Genomic DNA, 24,531 nt, shown 5'->3' on the forward strand with positions numbered 1-24,531 from the left:
TAGCAACCACTCATTTGACGACAATGAGGTTAAAATCTTAGCGAAAAAAACATATATGGTTTGAAAGGGGAGTCAAAGAAGCGATTTTCATGAAACAACTAAATCCTTCATTAAACCGGTTTGGTGGGGTGAGGTTCAATTTGGATCGTTCATACAATAGCCTGCTGAGGCAACATAGGATTAGTAATACTGATGAGCTGATACCGGTCGAAATGCGGCAATCAGGCCAGTCAGAATGACAGGAACTATCAGTGGAGCAGCTGCAGTGGGTAGTCGTCTGCTCCTACCGACCTGAGAGCAGGGACCCATCATAGCAGAGCACCGCCATGGCTGGACAGTAGGGATATATATATATATATAGGGCCTAAACTACCAGTAAGACTTTAGTTTGCTTTCTTGGATAAGAAGCGAAACGTCCGACACCTTCAAAAAAGTACAGATGCTGGCTGAAGAAACCTTTTCATCGATTCAGCTATGTACTACCTATTTAGCTAATTAGCTGGCTACCTAGATAGCTATCTATTTGCTTTGCTGACTATTAGCTATCTAGCTGGCTATCTATTAGCTATCGAGCACGCTAGGTACCTAGCTGGCCAGCTGTTAGCTAGCTACTAGCAAGCTAATTACCCACAGAAAATAATTATTCTGTGTAAAGTGACCTTGAGAGTTTTGAAATGTGCTTATAAATGAAATATATTATTATATATGTATAATAAAAGTGGTATGGTATTGTAATTAAAGAAATAAACTGTACTTACCATTGTGACGGTTGTTAATGGCTTGATGCATTATATTCTTGCGAATGTGTATTCCAAACATTAATTTCCTATAGGAGACCATTAAAATGAGAATAATCCGCTCCCAGGTCCCCATAAAACATAATTTTCAACTAAATAAGCCTTAAAACTACACACGTTATACCTTATTCTATGTATAAAAACTGTTCTATGGTATTGTAATTAAAGAAATGAACTGTAATGTATAATAGTCGTTTTATTGACCTTTGTGATGGTCGTTGATGGTTTGATGGAATAGATAGCTTTTTGCATAACGTGTCTCAAGGAGCTCTGGGTTGTACATCTTAGATGTTGTGAAATTGCAACAGCAACAGATGCAGGCAGACACACTAGAAACGTCATTAATAGCTGGTTCCTTTGCTTGTATGTTCTCTTCAAATTGTACAGATGGCTTGTGCTGGTTATTTGCGGAGCCCGATTGATGAGATTTTAACCTTGCAGTTTACACTCTGCCTTTGAACTATTAAGTTAAGTTGAAACAAGTCCAAATTTCAATGTTTTCTATCCATTTTCTCAAAATTTCACTTTTCCCCCCACTTTTGTTTTTGTGTGTGTTTCTGTAACCCCTTCCCCGCGTTCGGAAGTTGGTTAGCTAAAGCATTCGTAAGCCGAGGTTTCACTGTAGTTCCAAAAAATAACAATTTTCCCTGATGCTGCCTGTGTTGAGAACTGGCCTGGCTTGTAAAGTGTGCAACTGGGCGTTCACATCCAGCGGTGGTGCAAGCCTGATGAAGACGATGATGTCATGGCCGTGGAAGCCAACACCTCCTTAGAGACCATGTCAAACATTTCAGCAAACATCTGTATCAGCGGACCCCGACTCAGGAACGACTTTCACTTGAGGCCTGCTCAGCCCACAGATCCCAGACCCAAAATATGTTCTGGTCCTTCACGTTCATCTGCTAGTTGTCGGAAAGTAATCGGCGATAAGAATGGCATCAGACCGAGCGGTCGAGGCGGAACCCAGTTTTGTCTGTCTTTTCTGCTGGCCTATATTTGCTATCTATTTGCTATATATTAGCTGTCTGGCTAGCTATCTATTAGCTACATCTAGGCTACAGCTATTAGCTACAGCTAGGTATCTTGCTAGCTCCTTGAGAGTTTTGAAAGGCACTTATAAATGAAATTTAATATTTTTATAATTACAGTAAAGTCTCGTTAGACGGCTCTTCAAGCAGCAAAAGATCAAGAAAGCTGCAGGACCTGACAGAGTGTCCCCCTCCTGCCTGAGAGTCTGCGCTGACCAGCTGGCTCCGGTCTTCACACAAATCTTCAACAGATCCCTGGAGCAGTGTGAAGTCCCATCCTGCTTCAAACAGTCTACTATCGTCCCAGTTCCAAAGAAACCAGCACTCTCGGGATTGAACGACTATAGACCTGTTGCTCTGACGTCTGTGGTCATGAAGTCATTTGAACGCCTCGTGCTGAACCACCTAAAGAACATCACCGGACCTCTGCTAGATCCTCTTCAGTTTGCCTACCGGGCAAACTGGTCTGTGGAGGATGCAGTCAACATTGGACTGCATCACATCCTCGACCACCTTGACAACACAGGAACCTACGCAAGGATCCTGTTTGTGGACTACAGCTCTGCGTTCAATACCATCATCCCAGAACTCCTCATCCCCAAACTTCTCCAGCTTGGTGTGTCCCCCACGATCTGCCAGTGGACCCTCAGCTTCCTGACAGGACGGACACAACAGGTCAGACTGGGAAATATATCATCCACAACACGAACCACGAGCACTGGAGCCCCGCAGGGATGCGTCCTCTCTCCATTGCTCTTCTCTCTCTACACGAACGACTGCACCTCAACGCACCCAGCTGTCAAATTCATAAAGTTCGCAGACGACACCACGGTCATCGGTCTCATCAAAGACGGCGACGAGTCTGCGTACCGACAACAAGTGGAGCAGCTGGAGCTCTGGTGCAGCCGTCACAACCTGGAGCTGAACACGCTCAAGACAGTTGAGATGATGGTGGACTTCAGGAAACATCCATCACCACAGCTACCCCTCACACTATCCAACTGCCCGGTGTCAACCGTTGAGACCTTCAAGTTCCTGGGAATCACAGTCTCCCAGGACATGAAGTGGGAGGTCAACACCAACTCTATCCTGAAAAAGGCCCAACAGAGAATGTACTTCCTGAGGCTGCTAAAGAAGCATGGCCTGCCACAGGAGGTGCTGCAACATTTCTACACGGCTGTCATCGAATCCATCCTGTGTTCTTCCATCACCGTTTGGTTCGGGGCCGCCACAAAAATGGACAAAATCCGACTTCAACGGACAGTTAGGACGGCGGAAAAAATCATTGGCACCGCCCTACCCACTCTCGAGGACTTGCACACTGCAAGAATCCAAACTAGGGCGCGGAAAATCCTACTGGACCCTCCGCACCCTGCTCACCACCTTTTCCAGCTACTCCCCTCAGGCAGGCGCTACCGATCCATGCGCACCAAATCCAGCAGACATTTAAACAGCTTCTTCCCCCAAGCCATTAACTCTTTGAACTCTTTCAACAGTAGCCAAAATGGAACTGTATAGTGCCACTTAGCAGTTTTTTTTGACAACGATACTAGTGCGTGTTCTACCGGAAACAAATTCCTTGTGTGTTCTACATACTTGGCAATAAAGATGATTCTGATTCTGATTATTATATCGATATTCTAGGGAGTCCGAAAAATATCGATATAACCGGGACTATCGATATATCCGACCCCGCGCACATGTAATTTTCTCCGTGCGTGCATAGAAATAGTATCGTAATAAGCGGGACTATCGATATAACCGATATCGATATAACGAGACTTTACTGTATTATTATTATTAGCGCGCTAACTCGCTTTCTATCTATTTGAGTTACTTCCGGGTTGAGTGAACGCTGAATGCTTAGCCAGCTAGCTAGCTATTTGCTGTCTGGCTCACTGGATAGCTATCTAGCTGACTAGCTATTAGATATAGGGATATTATTATTATTATTATTATTAATAATAATAATAATAATAAAAAACGTCGCCACTCCATCGCCATTCAGGATCACCGCCAACAGTTCAGGTGGTGCTCCTCCTGGACATGCCGGCTTATCTTCTGATATGGGTGAGCAGGTGGTGAGGTACACAGATGTAGCTGCTCTGTTTCCACGTGGGGAGTTCAAAATTTATGGTGGTCAGATTTATGACGTCAGGTCTGAAATGTCATACCGTAGCCTGTGTAAACAAATGGATGAGGGACTACAAGAAAGGTTTAGTGAGTCCCGAGGTTATCCGCACTGTGTTTAAGATAACTAAACCTGGTAATTTCAGAGACATGCTAAGTAATAAATATAGTTTTACAATGTCACAGTTTAAAGTTTTTACGATCCCATATCAGACACAAGAACAGCTCTGAGGTCTTCCAAGAGCTCAGTGCCACGAAGCAGCAAGACAGGGAGTCTCCACAGCAGTTTTTGTATAGACTCATGGGTTTGAAACAGAGAGTTATTTTTGAGTCACAACAACCAGGTGCAGATTTTGATTACGATCAAAAACTTGTCCGAGGTACATTTCTGTACACACTCTATCAAGGGCTAAGTGAGAATAATTATCATGTCAGATGTGATCTCAAACCATTCCTTACCGATTTACAGGTTAGTGATGATGTTCTGTTAGAACAGATTACAAAGTCCACAAGTGAGGAGGCTGATAGGGTACTGTGACTAAAATTCGACCTGTGAATGTACATGCTGCTCAAATTAATCAAACTGACCAGATTAAACAGACCAAAGTTAACTCTGAATTACAGGCTAACCGTGCTGCCATTCTCGAGCTGACTGCACAAGTGAGCGCACTGACCAAACACTTTGCCCAGGTTGTGAAACCGACAGAATCGGCGAATCAGGTAGACCCATGTCCATCCTTGACTCGATCCTCGACGCAACCCCAGACCAACGAATGAGACTAGGGCCAGGTTTCAGGCCTGTGTGCGAAAGAACATTAAGAGCTGCCCTCACTGTTTCATTTGTGGTCAGGAAGGACATAGAGCTGTGGGCTGTCTGCAAAGAAAGGCACCGGGAAACGGGGTAAGGTCACTGGAGTGAGGCTTCCAGTGATCAATGCCAATGACAATCCTCCAGTACAAATCAATTCAGTTGAACCAGTAACATCTTTTAGCATCGTTTTGTTTTTCTTGGACTTCCTAACACGTCATATCCTGCCCACCTTTACATGACGTCACATCCTGTCCGTCTTATATAAAGCTCTCCCAACACGTCTATCTCCCTCTCTCTAGCCCTCCTAAACCGACCTCACAATGTCCCTGCTGTCTTCTTCTTCTTCTTTTCCTTTCAGCTTTTCTCCTCAGGGGTCGCCACAGCGAATCAATGTCCTCCATCTATCCCGGTTTTGTGCATCCTCTTCTCTCACACCAGCTAGCTTCATGTCCAATTTGACATCCATAAACCTCCTCTTCGGTCTTCCTCTCGGTCTCCTGCCTGGCAGTTCAAGACTCAGCATCCTTATCCCGATATAGTCACTCTCTCTCCTCTGGACATGTCCAAACCATCTCAGTCTGGCCTCTCTGACTTTCTCTCCAAAGCCTCTAATATGAGTTGTCCCTCTAATGTACTCATTCCTGATCCTATCCAACCTGGTCACTCCCAAAGAAAACCTCAACATCTTCAGCTCTGCTACCTCCAGCTCCGCTTCCTGTCTTTTCTTCAGTGGCACTGTCTCCAGTCCAAACATCATGGCTGGTCTGAACACGGTTTTATACACTTTTCCTTTCATCCTGGTTGAAACCCTTCTATCACACATCACACCTGACATTTTTCTCCAGCCGCTCCAGCATGACTGGACACGCTTCTTCACCTCTTTTCCACACTCTCCATTGCTCTGTACAGTTGACCCCAAGTACTTAAAATCCTCCACCTTCTTTATCACTCTTGCACTTGGATCCCTCTCATTCACACACATATATTCCGTCTTGCTGCGACTGATATTCATTCCTCTCCTTTCCAGGGCATATCTCCACATCTCTAGTTTCTCCGCCAACTCTTCCCCGTTCTCGCTACAGATCACAATGTCATCTGAAAATATCATGGTGCAAGGAGATTCTTGTCTAACATCGTCTGTCAGCCTGTCCATCACCATAGCAAACAAGAAGGGGCTCAGAGCTGACCCCTGGTGGAGTCCCACCTCCACCTTGAATTCCTCAGTCATGCCGACAGCACACCTCACAACTGTCTTACAGTCATGATACATGTCTTGTACCGCTCTGACATACTTTTCCGTCACTCCAGACTTCCTCATGCAATACCACAGCTCTTCTCTGGGCACCCTGTCATACGCTTTCTCCAGATCTACAAAGACACAATGCAATTCCTTCTGACCTTCTCTGTACTTCTCTATAAGCATTCTTAAAGCAAACACTACATCTGTCGTACTCTTTTTTGGCATGAAGCCATACTGCTGCTCACAAATGTTAATGTCCCTGCTGTCTACAAGATTAAAATAACTTATTCTGTTCAACACCTGGCTTCCTGCTGATTTTACCATCTCACTTCTAACACCCTCAAGAGCCATGAACAAGGAACGAACGATCACTTTACACCCACCAGGCTCACTTGAGGAAGTTACTGAGGTCATGCCCTTTAAGGAGTGCTCCAACAGTCCAAAGCCGCTAAACGGTCCCACAGTTCAAACCTGCTCAGCTCTGACCAAAGACAAGTGGCATCCTCTGGTTGAACTGTCACATATCGAAGAGGAAGAACAGAGTATCGCCAGAGACATGTTGTACGAAGTCAGATGTCTTTGCAAGAGTTGATGCTGATACTGGGAATAGGCTCAGACAGCTAGCTAGCTAATGGATAGCAAATACATAGGTAATAGATAGCCAACAGCTAGCAAGCTAGACAGCTTACAGCCAGTCAGCTAGACAGCTAGCTAACTAATAACAAATAAATGGCTAATAGATAGCCAGACAGCAAACAGCTAGAGAGCTTACAGCCAGTCAGCTACACAGCTAACAGCTAAATAGCCAATGGATAGCTCATAAATAGCAAATAGATAGCCAGATATCCAACAGCTAGGCAGCTTACAGCCAGTCAGCTAGACAGCTAGCGAGCTAATGGATACAATGGCAATCCATTTTTGGTGACTAAGGAGCGTCAGCGTAAAGTACTGATGCGTTTGTGGAACTGTTGCGGCTTGGAATTGAAGGGGATTGACGTGGGACAGGAGATGTGAGACAGTATCTTTTGGTCAATGGATGCTACAGCTTCATGTTTGCTTTCAACATTTAGCTTGTATCAGACGTGCACGTTTCATCATGATGTCCATGATCCACTGGTGAAAAGGAGGTCTAGATCCTCTCTTCTTTCATCTAGAACTGATTCATGTCACAAAGAGGGTACAGCAAGCGCTTAAGATTGAATGACTGCGTCTTTGTATTGCCACACTGTATTATTCGTACTCATATTATTTGTTTTTTGTTGTGGTCTGACTTCAAGGTGGCGCAACGAGAGTAGCTGCCTTTACAGCTGCTCCAGTATTTTGTTTTTCTACTTCTTTCCTTTCCTTTCATCACTTTGCTGCTGTGAAATGTCAATGTCTTTACTGCGAGACTAATAAAGGCGAATCTGAGCCAAGAGAAATGGGAAGCGGTGGAAAATGAGAAGACAAAATGAAGGCAAGGTCACACATTGTGACCTTGCCTTCATTGTGACTCACAATGCTTCTGAAGTCAATTGGCCAACAAGCAGTTCAAGGTGTTCCCCGCCTAGCCTGCTCCAGGACGGTCCTGACCCTTGTGAGTGAATTCGCAAATGGATGGATAGATGCTTCCTTCTATCTGGAGTCAGAAATATTTTGTTTCTGCAGTTTCAGCTTACATTAGCTATCTGGCTGTCTATTAGCTATCTATTAGGTATCTATCCAGTTAGCTAGCTATCTATTAGATATCTATTAGCTAACTTGTTTGCTGGCTATCTGTTAGCTATCGAGCTGGTTATCTACTAGCTATCTATCCAGCTAGCTAGCTAACTATTAGCGATCTATTAGCTATCTATTACCTGGCTAGCTAGCTATCTATAAGCTGTCTATTAGCTAGCGAGTTAGCTTTCTATCTATTTGAGTGAACGCTGGTGCGTGTGGCTGCCGCTGCTCACCCACAGAAAAACTTCTTCTGACTGTAAAGTGACCTTGTTTTAAAAGGCGCTAATAAATGAAATGTAGTATGATAGCAAACTTTTTCCCCAGGCAAGACTTTGACTTTCTTGATTGTGAGAGAGTATTTTTGGATTGGGTTGGAGCTAGCTAGCTACCTAGCTAATAATGCAAATTTCCCCCTTGTGGGACTAATCTATGACCTATCTAGATAGCTAGCTATTTGAGAACCATATCAGCTATATAGCTACTTATTAGCTATCTAGCAGCTCGCAAGCTGGCTTACTATCTGAGTTACTTAGGGGTTGAGTGAACGCTGGCGCGTGTGGCTGCCGCTGCTCACCCAAAGAAAAACTGATCCAGTGACTGTAAAGTGACCTTGAGAGTTTTCAAAGGCGCTTAGAAATCATTATTACAATTATTATTATTATTATCTTTACAGATTCTCCTGGTGAGTGCTGCCCCCTCTTAGTGATGATCAGTAAACAAAGATGATGTGACAGGTCCGAAATTAAAAAAATGGAACAGTCTTTATTGATTTCACACCTCCTGAGCCAGTCGGTCACATAACACGCAAGGTCAGATGTCATCGGTGAAAACTTGTCCTGACACGGCCAGTCGAGCGCTGAAAGGTTGAACGGGACAGGACAGGCGGGGGGCCATCTTGCGCTGGTGTGCTTTCAGAGGCGGTTTCTCCAAAGAACCGTTTGAGCGGCTGCCATGTTTCTGCGCCGGACGGACGAGGATGTGGCGGAGCTCCCGTTGCTCGCGGCCGTGATGGCTGCAGCAGTAGAGCGCGGCGGGGTCCAGCGGGTGGGCCTCCGTGTTGAAGACGTAGCCCCCCGAGCTTAGCACGCAGCTGCCGTCCTCGCCGCCCTCCAGCCAGGACTCAGAGCCTCCGCCGTGCAGGAAGTGGGCGGGGTCAAAGAGTAAGTACAGGTATTTGATGGTCTCTGCCAGGAAGAAGGACTCCATCCTGTTGTCCAGCTGATGGTCTCGTAGGTCTTTTACCTGAAAGAAAGCAACAATACGCTAATTGCTATTTATTTGTTGTCCTTTACCTAGCTATGCAGCTGTTAGCTGTCTAGCTCACTGGCTGTTAGCTGGCTAGCTGTTGGCGATCTGGCTATCTATTAACTATTTATTAGCTATCCATTAGCTAGCTGGGTAGCTATTAGCTGTCTAGTTGGCTGGTTGTAAGCTGTCTAGCTGTTGGCTATCTATTAGCTATCCATTAGCGAGCTGGCTAGCTAATAGCTGTCTAGTTGGGTGGCTGTAGGCTGTCTAGCTGTTGGCTATCTGGCTATCTATTACCTATTTATTAGCTATCCATTAACTAGCTAGCTAGCTATTAGCTGTCTAGCTGGCTGGCTGTTGGTTATCTGGCAATCTATTAGCTATTCATGAGCTATCCAGTAGCTAGCTAGCTTTCTATCTATTTGAGTTACTTTGGGATTGAATGAACGCTGGCGCATATGGCTGATGCTGCTCACCCACAGAAAAACTATATCCTGTGACTGTCAAGTGACCTTGACCGAGTTTTGAAAGGCGCTTAGAAATCAAATGATTTATTATAATAATAATAATAATAATAATAATAATTATTATTATTATTATTATTATTAAGCTTGGGCCCGTACTGTCATGCCACCTGTATTGCCTCCAAAGAGGCACTCACACTAGCGTAGCCGCATGGCGTCTTGGCGATCCGCTCGACGGACTCCACCGCGTCCAGGCCCAGCTGGAGGTACGTGTGGTCGCCCGTCGCCTTGAACAGGTACATGGCGCTCTCCACTAACTCTGCAACAGTTGCAATACAGTGATAACTCAGTTTACGAACTTAATTGGGTCCCAGAAGTGTGTGTCAGGCGAATAGTGTGTATTCCAAACATTAATTTCACATAGGAAACAATTAAAATGAGAATAATCCGTTCCAAGGTCCCCATAAAACCCTTAAAACTTCACAAAATCTATCTTATTCTCTGTATAATAAATGTGCTATGGTATTGTAATTACAGAAATAAACTGTACTGTATAATAAACACATGCAAATAAACACTGCATCAAGCAAAATAGGCATACCGTATAGTAATGATTACCATTAGAGCTGAAAGGTGAGTATAGTTTTTGCTTTTTTGAATGTTGCTGTGCCGATGACCATTTTGTGTTTGGGAGCCTTTGACTGAGTCAGTTGCTTGTTCTGTAGCCACAAAGGGACATAAGTCTTCTTGTGCCGGTCCCAAGCCCGGATAAATACAGAGTGTTGTGTCAGGAAGGGCATCCGACGTAAAAGCTTGGCCAAAACAAACATGCAGATCAAACCTCTAAAGATGGAGGACACTGATTTGCTGTGGTGCGGTGTGGTCCCCTTGATGGGAAAAGCCGAAAGGAAAAGAAGATAATATAATTGTTTTATTGACCTTTGTGATAGTCGTTGATGCCTTGATGGAATGGAAAGCTGCAGAAACTGCAGAAACAGATGCATGCAGAAACTTCATAAATCAGAATCAGAATCATCTTTATTGGCAAGTATGTAGAACACACAAGGAATTTGTTTCTGGTAGAACACGCTGCACTAGTATCATAAAAAAAAACTGCTAAGTGGCACTATAGCGGGTTCCCTTGCTTGTATGTTCTCTTCAAATTATATAGCTGGCTTGTGCGGGTTATTTGTGGAGTCTGATTGATGGGAGATTTTAATATCAATAAAGTTGAAACGAGTCCATATTTCATTGTTTTCTCGCCATTTTACTTTTGTTTTTTGTTTTCTTTTCACTACGGTTTTTTGTTTCAAGCTCTTTCATCTACCTTTCGTGTGTGTGTGGGTGTTTCTGTAACCCCTAACCCCATTCACTGCTGCGTGTCCTGCTGCGTGTGTACCCTCCCTCCTCTACCATGGATCTTGACCAATGACGTGCAGGTTTAACCGAAGACTCGGGGCGGGGAATAGAGGAAAAAAAGCTGGCTGCAATTTCAGGAGCTCCAACAAACGGCCTGTACGACACATCACTCATTGTGGCGCTCCGTGTGTTTCCCAAAAACTAGTTCGTATGCCAAGATGATATTCTGGCGAATTTAACATTCGTAAGGTGAAAACTTCGTTAGCCTAAGCGCTCGTAAGCCAAGGTATCACTGTAACTTCATTTGCTTACTTTCAGGGATGACAAATTTCCGCTGATCAACTTTTTCAGAACAGATAAAAGTAAATATGTATTCTGGCTTTTTCGCTGTTCATTTCCTGTTTGGGCTTGTGTTGGCGAAAAGCGCCATTTTGATTGGATGATACTGACGCTGGTTGAAGGAAACTCCATTTTGATTGGATGATCTAGGGATGTAACAATATTTTTCAATAATAATTCATCCCACATTTTCTAATAGCATATTCATCAGAATCACCTCTATTGCAAAGTATATAGAACACACAAGGAATTTGTTGTTGATAGAGTGTTTTATGCACATTAGTAAACATATTAGGTTATTTCATGTTTAGCTTAGTACACATTATGATTATTGCACGTTTAATTTCAGTCTAATAGCATTATCAATCTTATTAGTTCAATAGTCGTTGCAAAGAAGCAACGGCTCCAACTTCAATCTAAGACCCTCCCAACACTGAGTTGTCCGTAGCTGATTGGACAACAGATCGCTGCTGTGGACATTCAAAAACTTGTCAGAGCGGGAGCTCGCTCTCTTTGTTTTCCTATCTTTGTCCGTGTGCTCGTGTCTTCGCTCCTACCTAGACGAGAGTGTGCTTTTTCTGTCTCACTAGAATAAAGTAGTTTTTTGTTCACCATCTATTGTCGTTACTGATATTTTTATCACTGAACTTCTTTGAACACCGAACCAGGAAAGAAACAAGAATTAGAACCGAACATTAATTGGCGCCGAAATCCGTGCCCAGTCACACCAGCCCTGGGCGTTTGAAGAGTTCCACCTGTGCGCCCCGGTTAACGAGAGACGGGAAAGCTCAAAAAGCTCCCGGTGGTTCTGCCCGTTTAAAAAATCAACGGGAGACGCGCCGCGAACCTGCTCCTTGGCTGGCGCCAACCTACGGAAGAAACGAAGATTTTTTCGCTCTTCGCTGAAGCCTGCTTGTGAGTCCTCACGAGAGACGGGAAGAATATCACTTCTTTCTGGTGGCTGTGGGGCTCCCGACCGTCTGGCTGGAAGACTACACGGCAGTGTTCAAAAGTTCACTAGGTGAGTAACACGCTAGCTAGCAGCCATTATTTGAATGTATTGTGAGACTCCTCCTGGCCAGAGGTATCTTATTCATTTAACCCATGTACATACCGGTGTAACGCGGTTTTCTTTGGACTAAGGTGAGCCCAATAAGAAGACGGGACCGGTGGTGCACAAAAGGACTTGTGTACGCGACATTCTAGTGCTTTTATGGACTAGACGTCTGGTTTTTGTTCTACACGCCGACTTATGCGTCACCTTACCGTGGTGGAGGGGTTTGTGTGTCCCAATGATCCTAGGAGCTAGGTTGTCTGGGGCTTCATGCCCCTGGTAGGGTCACCCATGGCAAACAGGTCCTGGGTGAGGGACCAGCCAAAGTACGACTCAGAAGACCCCGTATGATGAGAAAGACAAATGGATCTAGTTTTCCCTTGCCCGGACGCGGGTCACCGGGGCCTCTCTCTGGAGCCAGGCCTGGAGATGGGGCTTGTTGGCGAGCGCCTGGTGGCCGGGCCTACACCCATGGATGCCGGTCGGGCTCAGCCCAAAGAGGAAACGTGGGTCCCCCTTCTCAAGGGCTCACCACCCATGGGAGGGGTCAGAGGGGTCGAGTGCAATGTGAGCTGGGCAGCAGCCAAAGGCGGGGACCCTGGCGGTCCGACCCTCGACTGCAGAAGCTAGCTCTGGGGACGTGGAATGTCACCTCTCTTACAGGGAAGGAGCCTGAGCTGGTGCACGAGGTTGAAAAGTTCCGACTAGACATAGTTGGGCTTGCCTCCACACACAGCCTGGGTTCCGGTACCAGCCCTCTCGAGAGGGGTTGGACTCTCTTCCACTCTGGAGTTGCCCACGGTGAGAGGCGTAGAGCAGGTGTCGGCATACTTATTGCCCCCCGACTCGCCGCCTGTACATTGGGATTCACCCCAGTAGACGAAAGGGTTGCTTCCCTCCGCCTTCAGGTGGGGGGACGGGTTCTGACTGTTGTCTGTGCATATGCACCAAACAGCAGTTCAGTGTACCCATCCTTTTTGGAGACCTTAGGGGGTGTGCTGGAGAGCGCTCCCCCTGGGGACTCCCTTGTTCTGCTGGGCGATTTCAATGCTCATGTGGGCAATGACAGTGGGACCTGGAAGGTCGTGATTGGGAGGAATGGCCCCCCCGATCAGAACAGGAGTGGTGTCTTGTTATTAGACTTCTGTGCTCAACACGGATTGTCTACAACAAACACTTTATTCAAACATAAGGGTATCCATATGTGCACGTGGCACCAGGACACCCTTGTTCGCACTTCGATGATTGACTTTATAGTTGTATCATCGGATTTGCGGCCTCATGTTTTGGACACTCGAGTGAAGAGAGGGGCGGAGCTGTCAACTGATCACCACCTGGTGGTGAGTAGGCTCCGTTGGAGGGGGAAGATGCCAGTCAGACCCAAACGTGTTGTGAGGGTTTGTTGGGAACGTCTGGCAGAATCCCCTGTCAGAAGGAGTTTCAACTCCCACCTCCGGCAGAACTATACACATGTCCCGGGGGAGGTGGGGGACATTGAGTCCGAATGGACCATGTTCCGTACCTCCCTTGCTGAGGCGGCAAATCAGAGTTGCGGCCGTAAGGTGGTTGGTGCCTGTCGTGGAGGCAATCCCCGTACTCGCTGGTGGACACCAGTAGTAAGGGATGCCGTAAAGCTGAAGAAGGAGTCCTACCGGGCTTATATAGCCTGTGGGACTCCTGAGACAGCTGACACGTATCGACTAGCCAAGCGGAATGCAGCCTCTGTGGTCGCCGAGGCAAAAACACGGGCATGGGAAGAGTTCGGTGAGGCCATGGAAGCCGACTTCCGGACCGCTTCGAGGAAATTCTTGTCCACCATCCGGCGTCTCGGGAGGGGAAAGCAGTGCACCACTAACACTGTGTACAGTGAGGGTGGGGCGCTGCTGACTTCGACTCGGGACGTCGTGAACCGGTGGGCAGAGTACATCGAAGACCTCCTCAACTCCACCAACATGCCTTCCTTGGAGGAAGCAGTGTCTGGGGACTCCGAGGTGGGCCCTCCGATCCTTGTGACTGAAGTCACCGAGGTGGTTAAAAAGCTCCTCGGTGGCAAGGCCCCGGGGGTGGATGAGATCCGACCGGAGTTCCTAAAGGCTCTGGATGTTGTGGGGCTGTCCTGGCTGACACGCCTCTGCAACATTGCGTGGTCATCGGGGAGAGTGCCTCTGGATTGGCAGACCGGGGTGGTGGTCCCCCTTTTTAAAAAGGGGGACCGGAGGGTGTGTTCCAACTACAGAGGGATCACACTCCTCAGCCTCCCTGGAAACGTCTATTCAGGGGTCCTAGAGGGGCGGGTCCGTCGGAAAGTCGAGCCTCAGATTGAGGAGGAACAGTGTGGTTTTCGTCCCAGCCGCGGAACAGTGGACCAGCTCTACACCCTTAGCAGGGTCCTCGAGGGCGCATGGGAATTCGCCCAACCACTACACTACACTACATGTGTTTTGTGGACTTGGAGAAAGCGTTTGACCGTGTCCCTCGTGGAGTTCTGTGGAGGGTACTTCGGGAGTATGGGGTACAGGAGCGGCTGATACGGGCCGTTCGGTCCCTATATGACCGATGTCAGAGTCTGGTTCGCATTGCCGGCAGTAAGTCGGAATCGTTTCCAGTGAGGGTTGGGCTCCGCCAAGGCTGCCCTTTGTCACCGATTCTGTTCATAACCTTTATGGACAGAATTTCTAGGCGCAGCCGAAGCGTTGAAGGTTTCCGTTTTGGTAGCCTCAGTATAGCATCTCTGCTTTTTGCAGATGATGTTGTACTGTTGGGGCCTTCAAGTGGAGCTCTCCAACTCTCGCTGGAGCGTTTCGCAGCCGAATGTGAAGCGGCTGGGATGGTCGGGGAGGAGATTTTGCCTCAAGTGGAGGAGTTTAAGTATCTGGGTGTCTTGTTCACGAGTGAGGGTGAAAGGGATCGAGAGGTCGACAGGCGGATTGGTGCGGCGTCTGCCGTGATGTGGACTTCGTACCGATCTATCGTGGTGAAGAAGGAGCTGAGCCAAAAAGCAAAGCTCTCAATCTACCGGTCGATCTACGTCCCAACCCTCATCTATGGTCACGAGCTATGGGTTGTGTCCGAAAGAACGAGATCCCGGATGCAAGCGGCCGAAATGAGCTTTCTCCGTCGGGTGTCCGGGCTCTCCCTTAGAGATAAGGTGAGAAGCTCGGTCATCCGGGAGGGGCTCAAAGTCGAGCCGCTTCTCCTCCACATCGAGAGGAGCCAGATGAGGTGGCTCGGGCATCTGATTAGGATGCCCCCTGGACGTCTCCCTCGCGAGGTGTTCCGGGCATGCCCCACTGGCAGGAGACCCCGGGGACGACCCAGAACACGCTGGAGAGACTATGTCTCCCAGCTGGCATGGGAACGCCTCGGGATCCGCCAGGACGAGCTGGAAGAAGTGGCTGGGGAGAGGGAAGTCTGGGCTTCCCTACTGAAGCTGCTGCCCCCCGCGACCCGACCCCAGATAAGCGGCAGAAGATGGATGGATGGATGGACGCCGACTTATGATTCGGAAGTTTTCCAGCGAAAGAAATCGATCACAAGGTGGTGATAATCTGGAACTCAGTTTGTGTGAGGGCTGCTTCCGGTTGAAAAAAACAAAAGGTTTTAATTCTGATGCAGACGTTATATGTTATTTTAAAGAGCAGCTGCTAAAGTACGGGGTTATCTGAAAAATTAATGCATTTAAAATAGTTTGTTCTATGCTAGAATAGTGACACAGATAGGTTCCTTTGTCTTACAAAGAAAAAAAAGGGTGGGGGCGAAGTCATTTGAGCTGTCAGTGTGTGTGTGTGTGTGTGTGTGTGTGTGTGTGTGTGTGTGTGTGTGTGTGTGTGTGTGTGTGTGTGTGCGTGCGTAAATGCATTCCTTGTGTGTGCGTGAACGCGCATCGTGACTGAGAATTGGCGCGAATCACGCTCTTTGTTCTTGGGTTCGAATCAACATCACGGAGTGTGCCTCTTTTCTGAGTGATAGTCACTGAAGGAATTTGTTTGTTGGAAAATTGAAAATGGGTGCTATTTTTTCTAAAAAGACTCCAATTCATCGGGACGTCGAATTCATGTCTAAAAAAATTCCAGGAAGCGAACTTTATTGCAAGAAGTGGATGGAACATGGTGAATTTTCTGGTGCTTTGCAAGTTCAATCTTCGAGAGAGATCATGTTTCGATTAAAATTACAGGAGGCATCCGCGGTTAACAAGTCTCTTGGGAAGATTCGGGCCGAGATCCTTGCTTGTGAGACCTGGATGGCAGAAGCAAGAATCAGAGAGCATGAATTGGAAGTGAAACGAATTAAAAAAGATGGCAGATCGGATGCAGTCATTGATCCAAACTGCAGAGCACCCCCATAGGAGACCATGAGGAGGGGCTGTGGGCTGTCCCTAGGCGAGCGCCTCAGACCCCCCCCCCCCTCCTCCTCCTTCTACTGTTCAACCCCTGTGGGGCGGGTGGCCCCCCCTGTGATGACTCCAAATGTCTGTTGTATCCGCTTGAAGAATTGAATGAAATTAAAATGAATAATGAAAGTGATTGTGAAGCTTTTCCACTTGTTCAAGTGGCTAATTCTTCAAGCATACAGGACTAAACCATCTTGGTGCGACAGTGATGTCGCTGAAGCATGCAAAGGATTAGGTGATTTTTGTTGAGAATGCGGAAAGTTGGACTGAGAATTTTGAGGAATTGTGTGCTTCTTATGAGTCGAATGGACAAGAAACGTTGAAGGTTCTCAGGAGATGCTTGGGACGTCATTGGAATCTGGTGAAAGGGTGTTATTCTGGGAAAACATTGACGGGAACAAATATGACGTATGAGGAGGTGACAACCCAACAAAGATTGGTTTGTGAGAACATCCGGACATTATAAAAAATCCACCGGAGTAGGAAATTCAACATAATAACAAAAAATGGGATACATGTAAAGACAGTGACAGGACGCTTTCAGTGTGTTTTTCTGACACCCCAACTGTATTATTTTCTGACATGATGAGGATTCCATATATGTTGAGCAATTCAAGCAGATTGGAAAGAATGAAAAAGCTATGTCTTCAAAGATGGCCGCTGAAGAAGTACCTCCTGCCTTAGAAGGACAAACTTAAAATCGCCTTTGCTGAGACAGAGAATTAACCGATGCAGTAGGCGGGGCGAGCTGTGGAATGGGGAATTTGAGCTTGGGAGTCAGAGGTCAAAGGGGTGGGGAGGATCTTCGTGCGGGGTCCACTCCACCACTTCCTCGAGAAGGCTGCCCTCTTTTTTCCCCCACATTCACTCTCCCTCTCCCTTACTGCTTTATGTAGACCAGATGTGGGTCAGGATGAGAATAGATTGGAACACACGTCCCCTACTGGGGACACTCAGTCGTTACACCAAATTTTTGCTCACAAGAAATGTCTTCATGTATTGCTGACCTTAAAAAATTCGGTGACTTCTCAAATTCTATTATACATTGACGACATCTTAATTGCTTCACCGACTGAAGATGAGAACAAGACTGTGTCAATAGTTTTGTTCCAATATTTAGCGAATACAGGTAACAAAGCTTCTTTGGATAAATTAGTTTTCCAAAAAGAAGTTGAACTCTAAAGAAAAAAGATGATGACATTTCTACAACCTGATTTGGATGACATACCTTTATCTGGCAGCATCCACACTGAAAGTATTGCTGATGGTTCATTACCAAAAACGTATTCAACACAAACAGCAGAAATTGTTGCATTGCTTGAAGCGTGTAAATGGGCGGAAGGAAAAACAGTGACCATTTTTACAGACAGTCAAAATGCGTTTTCCACACTTCACTGCTTTGCAGCTCAGTGGAACCGCAGAGGAATGACTACATCGAACAGAAAATCTGTTGAACATGCAGATTTATTGAGAGGCTTATTGAAAGCTATCCTCCTTCCAAAAAGTGTAGCTGTATGCAAATGTGCAGCGCACACGAGGGCTAAAGACAGAATTAGCTCAGAATTAGAGCAGATGCAGCCGCCAAGAAGGCTGCTCAGACTACTTTCAATTTGGTAAATCAAGAAATGCGTGAATTAGTGCCTACACAAGTTTTGAAGGACATGCAAGCGTTAGCTACAAAATCCGAAAAAGATTTGTGGCTTGCCGATGGTGCCAAGCTCATTGATGAGCTGTATAAAATAGACAACAAACCATGTTTACCGAGAAACATGTTTCCTATGGTGGCTCGATTGAGCCATGGTAGTTCACATGTATCAACAGCAGGCATGGTGTTTATAGCAGGGAAAGTATTCCATTTAAGCAGAGGTTTCAACTCATACGCAAAAAAAAAAACTTTTGTCGGAGTTGTTTGATTTGCTGTAAACACAATCCACAAGGTAACATGCGACCAAAAAGAGGAACATTTCCACAGGGGTCACACCCCTTTGAAGTGGTCCACATGGATTTCATTGAACTAAGCACAAGTAATTCTTATAAATACTGTTTGGTGTTAATTGATTCATTCACCAGATGGGGGAAATTGTGCCTTCAAAGAAATCCGATACATTATCCGTTGCAAAAGCGTTATGCAAACATATTATTCCAGAACATGGCATACCAAGAATAATTTGGAGTGATAATGGTCATTAACATTCTGTTAATGACGTAATAACCAAAATTTCTGAACATTTAGGTATTAAATTAAAGAACCACTGTGCACATCATCCACAGAGTGCAAGATTAGTTGAAAGAACGAATGGTACGATAAAAAATCGACTCAGAAAAACGATGGAGGCAACAGTCAAATTATGGCCTGAACGTCTATTTCTGATTAAATTATATACAGTAAAGTCTCGTTATATCGATATTCAAGGGAGTCCGAAAAAATATCGATATAACCGGGACTATCGATATATCCGACCCTGTTTGCATGTAATTTTCTCCGTGCGTGCATAGAAATAGTATCGATATAACCGGGACTATCGATATATCCGATATCGATATAACGAGACTTTACTGTATATATGAAAATAATGCCCTCTAATAATGGCTTAACGCCTTTTGAGATATTGCAATGGAAGATCATTCTTCCTCCCATTATTGGAAGGTGAACTTTGGGCAAAAGAATGAATCAGATCCAAGCGTTTTGTTGGCTAAATCGTGTAAAAATTTTACAACAAAAAAGAGGTCCACAGCACGTGTACTGCCGCAGTCCTGTGTTCCCTCCACAGGAACAGAGGCTGTTGTGCCCCGGTGGCAAGGCGCTGATCAAGGTCTGCACCAAAGTCGGAGGGGCCATTCACCGTGCTGATCAAGATCGTCGAAAGAACCACCTGGGTGCATCAAAGCCACTGCAAGATCGCTCACCAACCAGATCCTGAGCAGGTGGAAGAGAGACGGAGCCAAACTACTCAATAGCCATGGGTTTGGTCCACATCATCTTGCTGTACGAATTCGTGAAGGCAATCCAAATGACACACGTAGAACCTCCCATTCCATCAGCCTGGGAAATTCCACTAATACATCCAACAAATTCAGAAAAGTGCCCTAGCATGGCACATCCTGTAGCCTGCTTGCCACTACAAGATGCAGGAATCATCTCATTTCCCCTTAACATTCTCATGAACGAAGCACGACAAATTGATTATCCTCATGGTTCTTGGTACGCTCGTATCAAGTCAGGGAAGGTTTGGACCACTGGTTGGGATTCGGTTGTGGTCCATTCTGAGCCCAAAACAAAATGGGTTCAAAATAGCTGTGCCCAAGAAGCAAAACAAATTGTCAGAAAGATAACTCGAGGGAACTGGTTAGGAACTGGAACTGGCACAATGACAGATATCCAACTCGTTATCGTAACCCACAAGGTTGCAGGATGCATGGACTTGAGACTCTGTCCTGATTTTCGTGAACATCACATTGGTTTTCCCGTAACTATATGCATGATGTCATCTGTGACATCACCAGTCGTAACATCGCCTTTCCAGCGCAAACCACACATCAAACTCACAGCCTGGATGGAAACACCTGACAAAAAAGCCCAAAATTCAGGTGTCATGGACGCATTACATCAACCGTTTGCAGGAGAAAAACACAACTGTAATCCATTGTTATCAAACATGTGGTATCGTTATGCTACACTAATTGCTAAACAAAATAGGAAACGTAATTGCTTCGTTTGTTCCAAAATGCCACATTCGGTGATGCAACAGAGAGTGCATTCAAAGGTATTTCGAGATAAAATGGCTCGAGCTGCATATATGTTAATATCTTCGCATAAACCTGATCAACATTTTCCAGTTCTTCGCAATGCTTCGAGAGGAGAGATTGTTCCAAGTTTAGATACAATTTTGGAAACTGAAAATCAGGTTTTGACCGAGAGCGGATTGCGATTACCAGTATGCGTTGCAATATACGGTACAGGTCAAAATTTAGGTTTTATAGATGAGGATAGATGTTTATATGTGCTACCGTTAAATACCAATGTCACCATCTTACCCGTATCTTCACATCTTTGGTGGTTATGTGGTTGGAAAGTATATTCTTTTATTCCTCCGAGAGCCTACGGCATGTGCGCACCTGTTACTGTAACTGACAATACTTTCATCGTTACCAGTCGTCCAGCGCACCATCATGTGAAAAGAAGAGTGTCGTTTAAGCCCCATGATTCGATCTGGGGAACTGATGTTCCAGAACAATTCAAACACCATAGCACGGGAAGTAAGGTAATGTTAGCTCTTTTTCCACAAATTGGAGTGGCTAAAAACATGCTACGAATTGAAACAATTGACTACAGGTTTCAAGTGTTTGTAAATGCCAGTTTGGAAGTAGATGAAATGCAAAACACTGAAATTGCAGCAATTAGACAAATGGTGCTGCAAAATAGAATGGCTTTGGACCTTTTGACGGCCCCACAAGGGGCCGTCTGTGCTATGGTGGGTGACACTTGTTGTACGTACATACCCGAAGAAGCGAATTCCATAAACATGACTGATGCTTTGTCTGTTGTCAGGAATCTCAGAGACGCCATGGCCAAGGATCGACGGACTGATCACCCGTGGATCTTTGACGGGCTCTTTGGGGGCTCTTGGTATCGGACTTTGCTCAGAGTGTTTATCCCATTCGCAATTGTGATTGTACTTATTTTCTTAGTCATTGGTTGTATTATTCCATGCTTAAGAGCAATGCTAATGAATATGATAACTAATTCTCAGGTGAATTACGCAAAGGTTTTGTATCAACAAATGCGTGAAGGGGACCCTGTGTTGTAGCTAGGAATAGTACACCATGGCCAGAGTGTGGTTGCTCCAACAAACAAAAGCAAAAAAAGAAACGGAGAGCCGAGAAGGAGTTTTCCTCATTAAAATTTAAAAACCCTCAAAAATGGAGAGGTTACATATCACAGCAGCAAAGTTGTGATAGAGGTTTTTCGCCTTCTCCATGGTGTTAGTTAGATTAGTTAGATAATATTAGATAATGTTAGATAGATTAGATTAGATGAGTAAAGCAAGAATAAAGAATGGTTCCCTGTGCAGTTAGTATGATGTGCATGCATGAAAACTTTTGGAAATGTATGAACTGATGTTTAAATGTACAACAGGAGGGAATGATAGAGTGTTTTATGCACATTAGTAAACATATTAGGTTATTTCATGTTTAGCTTAGTACACATTATGATTATTGCACGTTTAATTTCAGTCTAATAGCATTATCAATCTTATTAGTTCAACAGTCTTTGCAAAGAAGCAACGGCTCCAACTTCAATCTAAGACCCTCCCAACACTGAGTTGTTTTTATTCAAGATGGCGCCCCCCTGTGTGGCTGCCTCCACAGCAGCTCTTTCCCTTTCTTGTCTACTTTTTCACTTCTTTACTTTTCCGTTTTTGTTTTGCCTAATCTCGTTCCATAAACCTACGGAGAGGAGATGGGCATCTTTTCTTTTGCTCATCGCCGTTATTTTTTACTTTTTCATCGCTCCTGTGAACGGGGAATCCACGCGCACGCGGAATCCCATTGTTTACAGTCGAGACCAGCTACTAGCGTGGCGGGCTAATAGCGGACTAGCGGCCGCCGCACCAGACATCCCCGATGAACTGAAGAGGAGGAAACGAGGATGTCGGGCCGGGAAAGATCGCCGCAAAAGAACGAGGAAATACCGACACGTTCTCCCGTCCGTCATCATGGGGAACGTGAGATCGCTCCCAAATAAAATGGATGAGCTGGCGGCGCTAACGCGACATCAGAGGGAGTACCGGGAAGCCAGCTTGCTACTCGTCACGGAGACATGGCTTTCGGCAATCACTCCGGACGCCCACGCAGAGTTGGAGGGCTTCCAACTCGTACGAGCGGACAGAAATGAAGGCAGCGGTAAGCAGAAAGGACGGGGGATTGCTGTATTTGTGAATGACAAATGGTGCAATCCTGGGCACATCACGGTGAAGGAAAAACTTTGCACTCGGGACATCGAGCTGCTAGCCGTTAGCCTCCGGCCGCATTACCTGCCACGGGAATTCTCACACGTCATAGCCGTGACGACGTACATTCCCCCTACGGCAAATGGCGGCGCTGCCTCCGATGCCCTCATATCTGTTGTAAACAAGCTGCAAACCCAGTCCCCCAACGCCTTGTTTATCATCTCAGGGGACTTCAATCACATTTCCCTGAAATTCTCCCTCCCAACATTCACACAGTATGTAACTTGTGCCACCAGAGACAATAACATATTGGACCTATTTTATTCAAACGCCAAGGATGCATACAAACCCTCCCCCCTCCCCCCTCTCGGAAGAGCAGACCACAATATGGTTTATCTCCAGCCTGTGTACAAACCCCTTGTGCAGAGGCAACCAGCTGTGACCCGCACGATCAAAAGATGGTCCACAGAAGCTGAAGAAGCTCTGCGGGACTGTTTTGATTCAACCAGGTGGGAGCTCTTTACTGAGATTCATGGGGAAGACATTGACTCACTCACCAACACCATCACAGACTACATTAACTTTTGTGAACAAAACACCGTACCCACCAGGACTGTGCGGTGTTTTGCCAACAACAAACCATGGATTAATCCCGACATAAAAGTCCTCCTGAAGGAGAAGAAAATGGCTTTTGTGTCGGGCAACAGAGAGGAACTGAAGGCCGTGCAGATCCAACTGAGGAGGAAGATCAGAGAGGGGAAGAAGGCCTACAGGATGAAAATGGAGGAGCAGCTGCAAGCCAGCAATGTCGCTGGTGTCTGGAAGGGCCTGAAAAACATCTCAGGCCACAAAAGCCCAGTGACATTGAACGAAAAAGACAAGGACTGGGCAGATGAACTCAACCGCTTTTTCAATCGGTTTGACAAGACGCCAGCCGCCCCCGGCCCACCGTCAACTTCACCTGTAGCTGCACCTGCACCAACTCTCACTGTGGCCTTACCCTCCCTGCCCCTCTCACGACCAGCTTTCCACAAACAACATCTGCCTTCCCAACCGTTGCCACACCCTCAGCCGCCACTCTGCCTCCTGGTTCCTGCCTGTCTGTCACAACTGCGCAGGAGAGGAACCAACTGAGGAGGATGCAGGTGAGGAAGGCAGCAGGTCCGGATGACATCAGTTCCCGACTCCTCAAGACCTGCTCCGACCAGCTGTGTGACATTGTCCAGCACTTGTTCAACCTGAGCATGAAGCTGGGCAGAGTTCCACAGCTGTGGAAAATGTCATGCCTGGTCCCGGTGCCCAAGATTGCCAACCCCAAAGAGCTCAACAGCTACAGACCGGTGGCGCTGACGTCTCACCTGATTAAGACGCTGGAGAGACTCGTCCTCGCCCACCTGCGACCGCTGGCAAGCTCATCGCTGGACCCGCTGCAGTTTGCCTACCAGCCCAGCATCGGTGTGGAGGATGCCATCATCTACCTCCTCCATACGGCGTTGCTGCACCTGGAGAATGCTGGGAGCACGGTGAGGATCACATTCTTCGATTTCTCCAGTGCCTTCAACACCATCCAGCCAAGTCTACTGGGGGACAAGCTGCAGCATGCCGGAGTCGACCATCACCTCACATCCTGGATTACAGATTACCTCACAAACAGGCCACAGTACGTGAGAGTAAAGAACTGTGAGTCGGGCAGGCTTCTCTGCAGCACCGGAGCGCCGCAGGGAACAGTCCTGGCTCCATTCCTCTTCACCCTCTACACCTCGGACTTCAACTACAACACCCCAACCTGCCACCTTCAGAAGTTCTCTGACGACTCAGCTATTGTCGGCCTCATTACAGAGGGAGACGATAGGGAGTACAGGGGACTGACAAAGGACTTTGTGGACTGGTGCCAGCAGAATCACCTCCAGATCAACACCGGCAAAACCAAGGAGCTGGTGGTGGATTTCTGCAGGAAACAATCGTCACCTGCACCATTGAACATCCAGGGTTCGGACATTGAGAGGGTGACCTCCTACA

At 46.4% G+C, this 24,531-nt stretch overlaps 1 protein-coding gene across 1 annotated transcript in view; it reads right to left on the bottom strand.

The window, feature by feature from the left end:
• Window positions 1-8,449: 8,449 nt before the first annotated feature.
• The window catches only part of edem2 (ER degradation enhancing alpha-mannosidase like protein 2), a 60,042-nt gene continuing 43,960 nt past the window's right edge, over window positions 8,450-24,531 (bottom strand). The window contains exons 10-11 of the mRNA XM_089004005.1: window positions 9,617-9,738; window positions 8,450-8,949 (exon numbers count right to left, since the gene is read on the bottom strand). Of these exons, the coding sequence (XP_088860131.1) occupies window positions 8,518-8,949; window positions 9,617-9,738 (554 nt within the window). The 3' untranslated portion in view covers window positions 8,450-8,517. The remainder of the gene's footprint in view (window positions 8,950-9,616; window positions 9,739-24,531) is intronic.

Source organism: Hippocampus bargibanti, linkage group LG01 (assembly GCF_051943395.1).
Source record: "Hippocampus bargibanti isolate YZ-2025 linkage group LG01, ASM5194339v1, whole genome shotgun sequence".
Classification (NCBI taxonomy): Eukaryota; Metazoa; Chordata; class Actinopteri; order Syngnathiformes; family Syngnathidae; genus Hippocampus; species Hippocampus bargibanti.